At 33.4% G+C, this 13,193-nt stretch overlaps 1 protein-coding gene across 1 annotated transcript in view; it reads right to left on the bottom strand.

The window, feature by feature from the left end:
- The window catches only part of FAT4 (FAT atypical cadherin 4), a 174,135-nt gene that overhangs the window by 16,722 nt on the left and 144,220 nt on the right, over window positions 1-13,193 (bottom strand). The window contains exons 10-11 of the mRNA XM_065904930.1: window positions 7,482-7,586; window positions 2,172-2,479 (exon numbers count right to left, since the gene is read on the bottom strand). Of these exons, the coding sequence (XP_065761002.1) occupies window positions 2,172-2,479; window positions 7,482-7,586 (413 nt within the window). The remainder of the gene's footprint in view (window positions 1-2,171; window positions 2,480-7,481; window positions 7,587-13,193) is intronic.

The raw sequence follows: 13,193 nt of genomic DNA, 5'->3' as shown, positions 1-13,193 counted from the left end.
CTCCATTTGATCAAGAAACAGTCATCAAGTCATGGTCATCAGACTCAAGAATATGACGGAATTCAGGGCTCTCCATATCGGGCAGTGGCCAGGGGGATGACAGTGAGAAGCTTGTTGCATATCCGTGTTACTCTGTGCTCTGCAAAGCTGTTGTGATGCCCCTCCTTTGTTTCCCAAACAGTAGTGAAATTCTGCAAAACTTCGCATATTTTCACTGGTGAAATTTTAAAATTGATATTCAGAGTGTGGTATTTCACAGCATGGCTAGTAAATCATAAGAGGCCTAATCCCAAATCCAGAAACACAGAAGGACTGATGGTTTCTATTAACGCAGAAAAACAAAGACTCTACCTCAATTTACTGGAATACCATAGGACAAGACTAATCCAACTTTCTCCACTTTTAGAGAAGAAAAATAAATACTATGAGAGCATTTATAAGAAGGATTGTCATTTGAGGTAAATTTTAATTAAAGCCAAGCAAAAGGAGGAAACATAAAACAGGGTGGTTAAGCAAGTTAACTAATGTTACTTTTGACCTAAATGTAAAAGAATCAGGTTTCCTGTCTTTCATTATGTATGGAAATGATTTGTTTCTTGAATATCACATTTTTATCAATATTGCATATGATTTTGTGAGACTGACGATAAAAATATATATTTAGGTGGGATTTGTAAAAGTAGATCTTAAATACTTTACATTTCAGAAATAATAAATAGGGCCGATTTATACTTACTGTGCATCAAATATCACTGGCTAAACTATTCAAAATTTTTCCTATAAGTTAATTACTGCAACTGATTATAAACTTCATACAGTAAACTCTCCTGAGCTGTGTAAATTTCTTTCTTGTCACCTTCTCAAAGAACTTATTAATACTATCAATTTTAGGAAACATTTACATTCTCAATTTTATGTCAAGACTTTCATGCCTTTTTTAGTTAACTATTTTAATTGTTAATTTTACCAGTGATCTATGAAACTGAGTACATTCAATCTCAGAAGAGGTATTAGATTTTTATAATACAATATATGCTTACGTTGACTATTAATTTAAGCACAATTCCTTTCCATTTATTTCTAAAACAAAATGGTAACACATCTCTTTCTATGTATACTACGTAAAGTACCCATCCATTCTAGCGATTCCTAAACTTATCATAAGCTAGAGAGTCACAAGGACTTTTATGAATGCTTTAATTAGGAAAACTTGTATATGGCATCATATTTTCAGTAACGTTAATACTTAACATATTTTTCTTATTTTCTAAAAGCTTGGTGACACAACTCAAAGGAAAAATACTTGAGGGAAAGTTTTATTTGAATAAAAGCTCATTCAATTTCATCTTCAGAGTTAAATGCACCTTCTCTTTTACTGTTGAATTTTTCTACCAGTGCTGCTGTAAATTGAGATGTTTTTATCCTGTCTTTGCAATGATTCAGATCTGAGAAGTTAATGATTTTGCCAGTTTCCAAAAAAATCCTTTTGAACCATAGAAAGCGACAGATTCAAAATCCAGTAGGGCCTTGCTTTGGATGTATTCCGAAATAGGGGGAATTTTTTCCTCTGACTGAAGAAATTATGACAAGGGGTTTCCCCCCAACTAAAACCTGATGACTGGTGATCCGCTACAAATAAACTGAAATAGCTTTTCTCTCTTTCAGTTGGGTATATCTCATGGTGCCTCTTTCTTCGTCCTCCCTCTTGCTCTCAAGTCCTTCTTTGATAAAATCAAAAGAATGCTCACGAAGTTTAAGGGGACCTTGGAGGTCATCAGGTAAAATCCTCTATTCTACACAAGAGCCCATGGACAGCATCTTAGCAATATGGATACCTTATCTATGCCTGGAGAGTTGTGATCTACTAAACCCCATTAGCTTCAACACTCAGTGCTAGAAAATCATTATGGCTAATATAAGCACCAGTCTATGTATATCACCAGTCTCCATGTTTGTTCTAATTCTGTCAGATTCAATATGATGAGTACATCAATAATCAGGGACACTGCCATTTTCTAAATCCCTGTTATCCCGGAGATTTTTCTCTAAGCGAATATGTACAATTGAACTTAATTTGCACCACAATTCATGCTTTAACATTCCAAATTTCCAGCCTGGATAACTGAATATACAACAATAAAGCAAATTTTAATGCGGAGTGAATATCTTACCATTCCTGCTCTCCGGGCAATCACAGTGTGAAAATGTCCATCTGACACCTTCTTCATGGTGGTGAGTTTATAGGTACCACTGCCTAAATTATAAGAGAATCTTAACCTTTCTTCAGCAATTTCAAGGGCCAGAAACTCAGCCCGATCCCCTGTCTGGTTGTCATAGTTGTAAAGCAATAAAGCATGACTTTTAATAGTTGCAAATTTGACATAAATATAGTTGTTATTGGGATCCAAGCTGGGGAATTCCATGTATGACAACTCCTCAAATCCATAACTATTCAATTCGCAATGTTTTCCAAAGACACCTGTAGATGGGAAAATTAACATATTGACACATCACATTCAAGTAAAGTTTTATTATGACTTTGATTAAAATGTTTTAAAGTTACAATAATGAGTCATACTTTTAACAAATTTTTATTACTCTCCAAAGAATACTGTCTAAATTTAATTGAAATAGAAGTAAAAAAGATCTCAAAAGCATATAAGAAGTGATAAACTGGTAAAATTGTTTTTCTTTGGCCAATTAGGAAACACATCCTAATTAATCTAACTATACTTTATTTTTTAAAAATAGAATTAGTGGAATGGAGTACGTCTGAAGAGGTTTCTTTCCTGGAAAACTTTCAAAGTGATTTTGTCAACCTTTTTAAAGTTCACAATGCTGTCATTTTAAACCCAGTTACTTCCTTCATAATATACAATTCTTGAAAACAATTTTAATTCAACTAAGGATTGTAAATTTGTTTCTAACTAAAAACATTAGTTCCTGCACTTGTGGTATTTTTGAGTCACAAAATTAAGAAAAGGAATCATTGCTTTCAGGGATGAAAATAACTGTCTAAGTTTTTATCTCTATCTCTCTCTCCTCTTTTTTTTTTTTTAATACCCTCTTTGGGTATGATTTACAGCAGCTACTTTGAAATAGCTTTCTGTTTTTCTGAAATTCAGCATTCCCACTTGTTTGTGCTGGTTCTTTTTCAAACTTGAAAAATGAGTTTTATTGATGTTACAATGCTATGCCAAAATTCTTTTCCCACAAATATTAGTAGACTGTAGCAAATGATCGGAAAATTAACCCATGCCAATACATCATAATTCTTATTAACTTGCAAAGGTTTCATTCCTTCATTTTGGCTGTACATCTCATGTAAATGCATTAAATTTAGATTCAGGGAATTGTTCTGCTAGAAGAAATCAATGTCATCATTTTACAGAATATTTAAAACTTGTCCAAGGTCATGGAACCATGAGAAACAGAGCCAAAATTTGAGGCCAGATCTACTGATCATCTGGTTGTTTTGACTATGCTACATTTTATTTTAATGTTCTTTAAATTAAAATGGCCTAGAATTTCCTTGTGTCATTTATCTTTTTTCTGTAAAGGCTGAGATAATATTTATTATAAATGAGTAGGAAATCTATATAATTTATTTTTAATCATTAAGTAACACAAAAAATTATCAGAATTATATGTATTATATATATCATATATACTATATATACTGCAAGGAGACCCAACCAGTCAATCCTAAAGGAAATCAGTCCTGAATATTCATTGGAAGGACTGATGCTGAAGCTGAAACTCCAATACTTTGGCCATGTGATGTGAAGAACTGAGTCACTGGAGAAGACCCTGATGCTGGGTAAGATTGAAGGAGGGAGGAGAAGGGGATGACTGAGAATGAGATGGTTGGATGGCATCACTGACTCAATGGACATGAGTTTGAGCAAGCTTTGGGAGCTGGTGATGGACAGGGAAGCCTGGCATGCTGTAGTCCATGGGGTCGCAAAGAGTCAGACACAACTGAGTGATTGAACTGAAATGAGCTGATATTATATATGGCATATATTTGTGTATGTCATAAATATACCTACCATATAAGTTTTATATAGAATAAAATTTCAAGTTTATATTAAATATATATTTAATTAATACAGATTATTTAAACATGCAGAAAGAGTAATCAAAGTTAAATACAAAGGAAAAATAAGGCATACAAAATAAAGCAGATTGTTAGAAATTTTCAGTGTGTTCCCTTAGGTCTCTTATGATTAAGTTCTAATAAATCTATGAAAATATACTTAAAATTTGAATGCATATATATATAGAAAGCATATAGGTACTGGGAAGATGTTCTACATTTTATTTAAATTGATACTGTACTTTCAAACATGATAGTATTTTTTATAGAATGTATTATCTTTTTAAGGATTTTTGTTATCATTTCTAGAAAAATGTAAATTTTTGTCTTTGAAATCATCTTAATGAGCATTCATAACTTATTTTCCAAATGGAATGCCATGAAACAAATCTACATAAAGATCAAAAGAAATTATTAAATTTACTTTAATAAGAAATATCAAGTGTATACAAAGTTATACACATATTTAAACATAACTATATAGGCTCTCTTATAAAGTCTTAAGTACTTATGTTTTCCTTCTAAAACATAAGCTTAAAAAAAATTAAGTCTAAACAACAGCTCTTTCACCTGTGAGAAGGTAAACAGTGCAAAAGTTTTTCCAACTTCAAAATTATAGTTAAGATGTTCTTTCACGGGATTCATGTGTAACTACTTCCAGCTATTTATTTGAAGTGTTCCATTTGCCATTTTTATTTGTATGTTTCACCTACATTCAATTTATACTACTTTTTTCTTTTAATTCTATTTCTTTTTTCTCAAATCTGTATTGTTTCAAGGTTTTTTTGTTTTGCTTTGTTTTCTCTTGTAAGGCTTCAGTTTCCAGCTGACAATATGCAAGTTTAAATAATGTTTCTTTTGCCTTTTCCACTGGAAGTAATAGGGGCTTAAATGCACACTGCTAGAACATGTGATCTGTCTTTATTTTAATTTATGTTATTATGCTAGGCCCTTGCCCTTGAGGATCTCTGGTATGGTGAGGAGAAGGTTTACTTGGACCCCAAAACCCTCCTTGGAGAAGGCAATGGCAACCCACTCCAGTACTCTTGCCTGGAAAATCCCATGGATGGAGGAGCCTGGTGGGCGGCAGTCCATGGGGTCGCTGAGTTGGACACAACTGAGTGACTTCACTTTCACTTTTCACTTTCATGCATTGCAGAAGGAAATGGCAACCCACTCCAGTGTTCTTGCCTGGAGAATCCCAGGGACGGGGGAGCCTGGTGGGCTGCCGTCTATGGGGTCGCACAGAGTCGGACACGACAGAAATGACTTAGCAGCAGCAGCAAAACCCTCCTCCCCAAAAGGCAATGACTGTTGTATCAGCTGTTCTGCAGCAACAATTTGTTCTTTTTTATTATCAACTATATTATATCCTCATATGTGCACATGAAATGCAAAGGAATTTTTTTAAATGTAAAAACCTTTATTCAGTCACTTAAAAATAATTTTTCCACTCCAATCCCTTTATCTTTCCTTCCAAAACATGTTAAACCATGAAATTTGATTGTGGTTATCTGCAGAAATTTAAAAATTAAATTTACTTAAAATGGATAACCAACAAGGACCTACTGTACAGCACAGGGAACTCTGCTCAATATTATGTAACAACCTAATAGAAAAGGAAAAGAAGTTAAAAAAGAATAGATACGTGTATGTGCAGAACTGAATCACTTTGCTGCTCACCTGAAACTAACACAACATTGTTAATCAAATATATTCCAACATAAAATAAAAGTGTTTGTTTTTTTTTAAAGAGATCATTGAAAGAAAGAAGTTTTAAGAAATCTAGCATTGTGGTTATTTTGAACATGATCTGCCTTTTACTGCTTCAAGTGCATTATTGGTGAGAATCTCAAGCATATTTTTTTTAAAAAAGAGGTACTGTGAATATCATCCTGGACTGAAAATAAAATTGTGTTATAGTCACTATATCATTTTGGGGTAGTTTTTTTTTTTTTTTTTTTTTTTTTTTTTTTTTAATTTTCTTTGTTTGATGGTAGACAAAGCCCTCAATTTCCAGGCCTCAGAAGCATTGCTACAATACAAGGCTCACGATTAGATATTTTCATATTCTGTTTCCCTTTATCATTCTTTTGATGTTGTGTTCTAGAAAAGCAAAGCTGGACAGTCATGGAATTACTTGAAAATGAATTGTTGTTACATTTACTGATTACTGTAGCTCAGCTGGTCTGCAAGGTAGGACACCCTGGTTCATTTCCTGGGTCGGGAAGACCCCTAACTTCTGCAGGACAGGCTCCCCACTCCAGTATTCATGCGGTTCCCTGGTAGCTCAGATGGGGAGACCTGGGTTCAATCCCTCGGGTGGGAAGATATCCTGGAGAAGGCAATGGAAACCCACTCCAGTATTCTTGCCTGCAGAATTCCATGTACGGAGGAGCCTGGTGGGCTAGGGTTCATGGGGTCGCAAAGAGTCGGACACGACTGAATGACTAAGCACAGCACAGAAACCTCAGATTCTTTTTAAGTTATCTACTATACATTAAAATTCACTTTTCAGGTTGATGTAGCGCTGTAATAAATATATTAAATGAAAAATAGAAAAAATCCTTTCATGTCTTACTTAGAAAAAACACAGGATCTCTAACTACCGCAGGATCTCTGGAGATGAATACTATATTGCGGAGTAAAGCAGCCTTTAAATAAATGGAATAATCACCAGCCTAAGAAACAAACCAAGTTAAAAGCTTCCTGCAAAGCTGTTCTCATAGTTCTTGGCTGTCCCAGGGCTGGGTAACATTTGGGTGAGACCTGGAAGGAATCTTTTAATTCATTCCACTATGATGAATAAATATGTATGTATACAAAAAAAATTCTCTTTAGCAATTTTCTTCCTTAACAGAATACAGTATTCTGAATTTTGATTAGTTACATGATATTATCTACAAAGCCTACATAAAAACTGCATGTCAAGTTACCAAATCCTTCTAACAGAAAAGACTGAATTAATGCTAAAAACAAATGTAAAAAACAACAAAAGCAAAAAAAACAAAATGTTTCAACTATTCTTAAAGATTTTAGTAGAGAGTGATGTTAAATTGCACTTAAAGGATTTTTCATCTGATAGGCTCTAGGCTAAAAAGCAGACATTCATGAGGTTTTGTGAGGAAATGTCCTGAAGAGACAACCTCAGATTTAATTATCTTGGACAGATTATTTTTCTAGTAAGGATCAAAACAATATATTCAATGGTATTTCCATAATTAACTTAGAAAATATTAAACCTTTGAGATTTTCCTTTAGTAAAACCTCCTGTGTAAAACTATTAATATTTTCTTAGTCATTCCATGACACAATGAAACAAAACTGCTAAACTCTGCCAAAATAGATTGATATTTTGAATCAACCACTAAATTATACTCACCAAATGGACAATGACAATAGTAGGACTCCACACCACTTTGACAGGAACCACCATTAAAGCAGGGGTTGCATTCACAGTAATTGACTGAAGATTCACACATTTTCCCTGAAAAGTATCAAATTCATTTTTAAAAATTTATATAAATACATTAACACCATTACTGCATAACCATATGTAATAATGTATCCAGAGAGATCCTGTTGTTGGAGAAAAGAAATACAAAAACAGTTTTCTTGACAGGAGGACATTGGAATATGGTATTAGAATTCAGTTTTATTTAGTTGCCGTGTAGCAAAGATGTGTATTGTAATATTTAGGAAGTAATTTACATAATTATCTTGGAAAGAACTACTGTTTTCAGGGAAATCACAAATGGTGAACATATTTAAATGTTTTCACTGAATTTATTTTCTCTTGTCGATGCCACTTCATTTTTTATATAGTATAACTAGAAAGCTGAAACTTTTACAATATAATTTTCACCATAGAGACTTCCTTAACACAGATTTTTTCAAAGGTAGGAATGAATCTCATTTAGCTTATTTGCCAAATTACAATTCTTTCATTCTCAAGAAATATTCCTTAACTTTGACATACATGTTGTAAAGCGGAATCAGAAGAAATAAAAACCCATCAAACACATTTTCAAATGCTTAGGAAGATTTATTCTTAACTATAGATTATGTATGTATGCTTTGTCTTTTTTTCTAAAATAATAACACCTAATCAGCATATATTTCAGTGTATAAAGACTTTTCATGCATCATCTTGTTCATTGAATCAGTTAATATTGACTGAACGTCTATTATAGGCCAGACATTCTAGAAGATGAAGGTGCAACAGTCAAAAAGTAGACAAATGTCGTTCCATGGTATCTCCATCTTAGTGGGGAAAATTGATCTATACAACAGGAAACATTTATATTTCACAGATGGAGGAGAAGAGGTCTTTGGAGGGTAATCTCTTGCCTAAAAAATTATAAAACTGTGATATAGACCACTGTAGGTCTGTTCCCAAATCTAGGTTTCAGACAGCTACAATTGAATAATCAATCACTTAATAGGCAAAATTTAGGGTATAAGGCTAGTCCCCATCTGTGTTTTGTTATTCTTGTGATGTTGTGTGGGTTTTTTATGCAAATATAAATTTGTTATAATACCACTATTCTGTAACTGTAAATTATTATAATATCATATTTGTTAGAATAGTTTTTAGTTTTCCAATCTGAAGAAATGAAATCAGATGTTTCTTAATTTCCCAAGAAATTAAAACATTTCTTAGAGTTCTTAATTTCCATTCATTGATAGGAGGGAGAGTTTATTTCTGTAAAGCTATTTCCTACTTCCCAGCATGATGGCACTATTAAATGTCTCATGAAAGCACATAGTTTTATCTACACAACTAGACAATGTTGTGCATAGATAATCCATTTCATCATAATAAATATGCTTGGGACACAGTCTTTATTATATTAGTTCTGATATGGTGTCTTGATTATGTAGCCACACTTGGTCTGGTTTGTTTGAAGTTTTAAGTGAGTCAGGTTTCATGACACTGCTGCTCCTGCCCCTAAGTCACATCAGTCGTGTCCGACTCTGTGCGACCCCACAGACGGCAGCCCACCAGGCTCCCCAGTCCCTAGGATTCTCCAGGCAAGAACGCTGGGGTGGGTTGCCATTTCCTTCTCCAGTTACTAACTGAACACAATTCTCTGAACCATAGGGTCATAAACACAACATTTTCCCTTTATAAATAAAGTTGGAAACCTCATCTTGCAAGACAAAGCAGTACAATTTCAGAATACCTTCCTATTTTAAGGGGACATAGTGAAAAATAAACAAGTTGCCAATCTAGAAGCACAGAAATGAAGTTTTAATCATGTTTGTAATGGGTCATACTGGAAAAACGGGGAGGACAAGTTTATTCTAAGCTCATACAAACTATCGCACCAGAGAGATGCTCTGTCATGGGAGAACTCCCTTTCATTTTTTGGAAAATTTATTTTAGAGTTGTGTTAAAATTAGCAAGTAATAAAGCTATAGATTGATATTCTTTATAGGTACGGTTAGTATAACATTCATATTGTGAACCGATATATGTAGGTTACAAAATCACAAACTTTACTTCTTGAAGACTGGAAATAGGGAACAAAGGCTAATCAATTTAGTGTGGATGGCCATGTTCACCTACTGAAATATTTTGACATATGTGCTCTCCACGAAAAATGTGTAAGTATTAAAATCCAAATCATTGATCCTATAAACCTCAACTATATTCTTGTTTGAATCCTGTTGGAAAAGACCACCTTAAATTTTGGTTTTAAAAAAAAAACAACAAAAGACATTTTTAAAAATTATATACATTAGTTATCTTATTTACCCCTTACAAAATAAGATTTTAACAAACATTTGAGTTTAATTCAAACCATAAACTATTTATGTTAGTCCAAAGTGAGATGTGGAAAGAAACCTCAAAATAAAGACTTACTCATGTATTAAAACATACAGTGATTACCTAAATAGAAGCAGATACAAACTGAGAAAATATTAGTTTGAGAATGAATTTCTTTTAAAAGCTAAAGTAAATTATCAGTAGAATTTGATATTTTAAGTAAACAATATAAATACACACTGGATGGAGAAAAAAAATTAAATCTTTCATTTGACAGTTTAAGCCAGAGTTTTATTTTCTTATTTGTTAAAAAATTTAAGAAATAACTTTTCTACAAGTTGTGCAAATGAAATTATTGTTGAGTTTGGGTAAAATAGCCTTATTTGTTGGTATTAGTGCATGGTGTTAGAGTATGTGTTTATCAAAATAATGGTAAATTATTTACCATTCAAATATAGTTTGAGGGCTCTATTTAATGAGTAATATTTTTATTTTACAATTATTTAGTTTCAAAGAGCTTGCCATACTAGATTTAAAGATACAGTGTGAAACTCAATGTTGCAATTTAAGTTATTATTAAAAACCTTTTTTCTTTTATGTGATGGAAAGAGGTTCTAATTTTACTTCGAATCAACATAAAGCCTTTAACTGCATTATTCCAGGGCTTGGAAAGTTTATGCTCTATTACCCAATTCGAAGTCAGCAACAAATTCTGTATTGTTCTGCGCACATTTACCTACTTAAATGTTAGTGTTGATGGCATAATGAGTATCAGAGAATGCTGCAGTTTGAATTGCTCTAACATGCTTCTTATACAAACAATCTGATGTGTTGTGCACTGTGAAACAAAATCTTGCATCATTAACTTAGTGTTGCAAGTCAATTAACAATATTTGTCATTGCCTTGAGGCTTGAAATATGCTGATAGGGCTTGCACAAAGAGAGGCATTTATGTCTCTTGAACTCAAGGAGTCTTTTTCTATTAAGATATGTTAGCTGTCAGAGCAGCTGTTTAGAGAAATAAACTGATCTCATTGCTTTGATATTCATCAATTAATGGTGTTGATATACATTATTTATTATAGATAGCTTCGGGAGATGTAAACTCCTAGCACATGGAGAAGAGGAATTGCTAAAGATGAAAATGAATGCATAATAGGAGGCAAAGGTATATTCAAACTTTCCAAGATTACAGTTTAAACTTACAGGAGAAATTTAGCATGTGTTTTCATGTTCTGGGGCAGAAGGTGTGATAGAATGTTGAACATAAATCAAATATAATGTGATCATCTATGATCTTTTCCACAAGGATATGTATTCAAGTTTCACTCATTCCAATAGCACATTTTAATGTTACATTAGAGAAAGTTAAGGCTTCCCAAGTGGCTCAAAAACCTGGTAAAGAACCTGCCTGCCAATGCAGGATCTCCTGCAGGAGACACAGGTTTGATCCCTGGGTCGGGAAGATCCCCTGGAGAAGGAAATGGCAACCCACTCCAGTATTCTTGCCTGGAGAATCCCATGGACAGAGGAGCCTGGTAGGGCTACAGTTCATGGGGTCACAAAAGAGTTGGGCATAACTGAGTGACTAACACTTAGAGAAAGTTGACCTAAATTTATTCTAACTTGTTAAATTTAGCCACCCAATGGAGCTATGTTTTCTGATATCCCATAGGCTTCAATTTAATAGCTTAGATCATATATGTTAGATGTTGTTTAGTCACTAAATCATGTCCGACTCCCTTGTGACCCCATCGACTATAGCCCGCTAGACTCTCCCTGTCCATGAGATTTCCCAGGCAAGAACACTGGAGTGGGTTGCCATTTCCTCCTCCAGGGGATTTTACTGACCCAGGCATCAAACCAGGAGACTCAGGTTTCCTGCATTGGCAGGTAGGTATTTTACCACTGAGCCACCAGGGAAGACCATATGTTATTAACAGATACCATAAATAATATTTTTCCATCTCTTGTATTTATACACAGAGAAGAAGGAAGACCATGTGGAACTAACAAAGTCCATTTTTATCTGAACTGACTATTTTATTAACAAATATAATTCCATAATATATACATGCTATTTATTCTGAACATTTATGCTTATAAGCTTTTTTATTATTTTAGTAAAAAGTAGTTGTTTTTTACATGAGATGTAAATGTTTCCTATTATTATGAAAGGCACTATAAAAAGAGCTCATCTAAATATCCTGATCAATTAGCATTATGGTTTCTCATGTGGAAACAAAGCAAAAATATTATGCTTAAATAAGGGTTACTAGTATTAAAAGCAAAAAGGAAAAAATAACTGTCTTCCTTTGTATTTTAAAACATATGCAAATATGATCTAAATGCAACTACAAATGATTATATAATGATACACATAATATCCATGATGTTTATAAATACACACTTACTTTCCATAGATATTAGAAGCTTCTAGACTAATAGAACCTGTTATTAATGTTTTAATAGAGTCAATGTATCAATTGAGGTAAATTGTGTAATTTCACTCTTGGAAATAAAATCAAAATAAGAACTGAGCTCTTTACCAGTCTTCTATGAAAAACTCTTCTGTATTTCATAAAAATTTTCATTTCATATCTATCCAGTAAAGTTTGTTTATATTCTTTGGTTTCCAGGTCACATGATCATTGACAACATTAATATATGACTGCTGTGATTTCTGAAAGAATGACTCTTAGTTACAACTCCCATTTTCATGAAAGCAAATGTTTGCCAAGTTTCTTGGTAAAATTACTATTTGCGACCTGTAAATAACTTTACAGGCCTGGAAAAAAATTCCTTTTTATACTGTCAAGTGACATAAAAGTGATGAATGGACAAATCTCATCCTCCCCTGAAATATCAGGACTTACTAGAGAGCATAGAAAAACCTCCCCCTCTGGGAATACACTCCTGGAATGACTCCAAATACCACACCTAAAATGCATCCAGATGTGTGAAAGTGAAGAGGAAAGGGTAAAGGGGCTCTGAACTAATTCTGTTAAGAGAGACCCAGATTTGGAAATAAGTTCCATATCCATGCTGCCTTCTCTAATGTCATTCATTACTATGAAGGATTTAATGCAGGGTGTGCTGCAAACAGAAAACCGGGGAGCAGGAAGACAAATGCTATGTAGCTACTGGCTGTAATTGTACTTTCTAATTAGTGTTCTAGTAAACACAAGAAACTTTCATTTGTACAGGAAATGAAATAATAGATTTGTAGTTGTCAGACTGATGTTTTCCTTCAGGATTCCCTGAACTTCTGAGGCATAAATAATATGAAAGATATTTTCTTTTGATTTACTGGGGCATATT

Source organism: Muntiacus reevesi, chromosome 13 (genome assembly GCF_963930625.1).
Source record: "Muntiacus reevesi chromosome 13, mMunRee1.1, whole genome shotgun sequence".
Lineage (NCBI taxonomy): Eukaryota > Metazoa > Chordata > Mammalia > Artiodactyla > Cervidae > Muntiacus > Muntiacus reevesi.
This window is presented reverse-complemented; position numbering and strand designations above follow the sequence as displayed.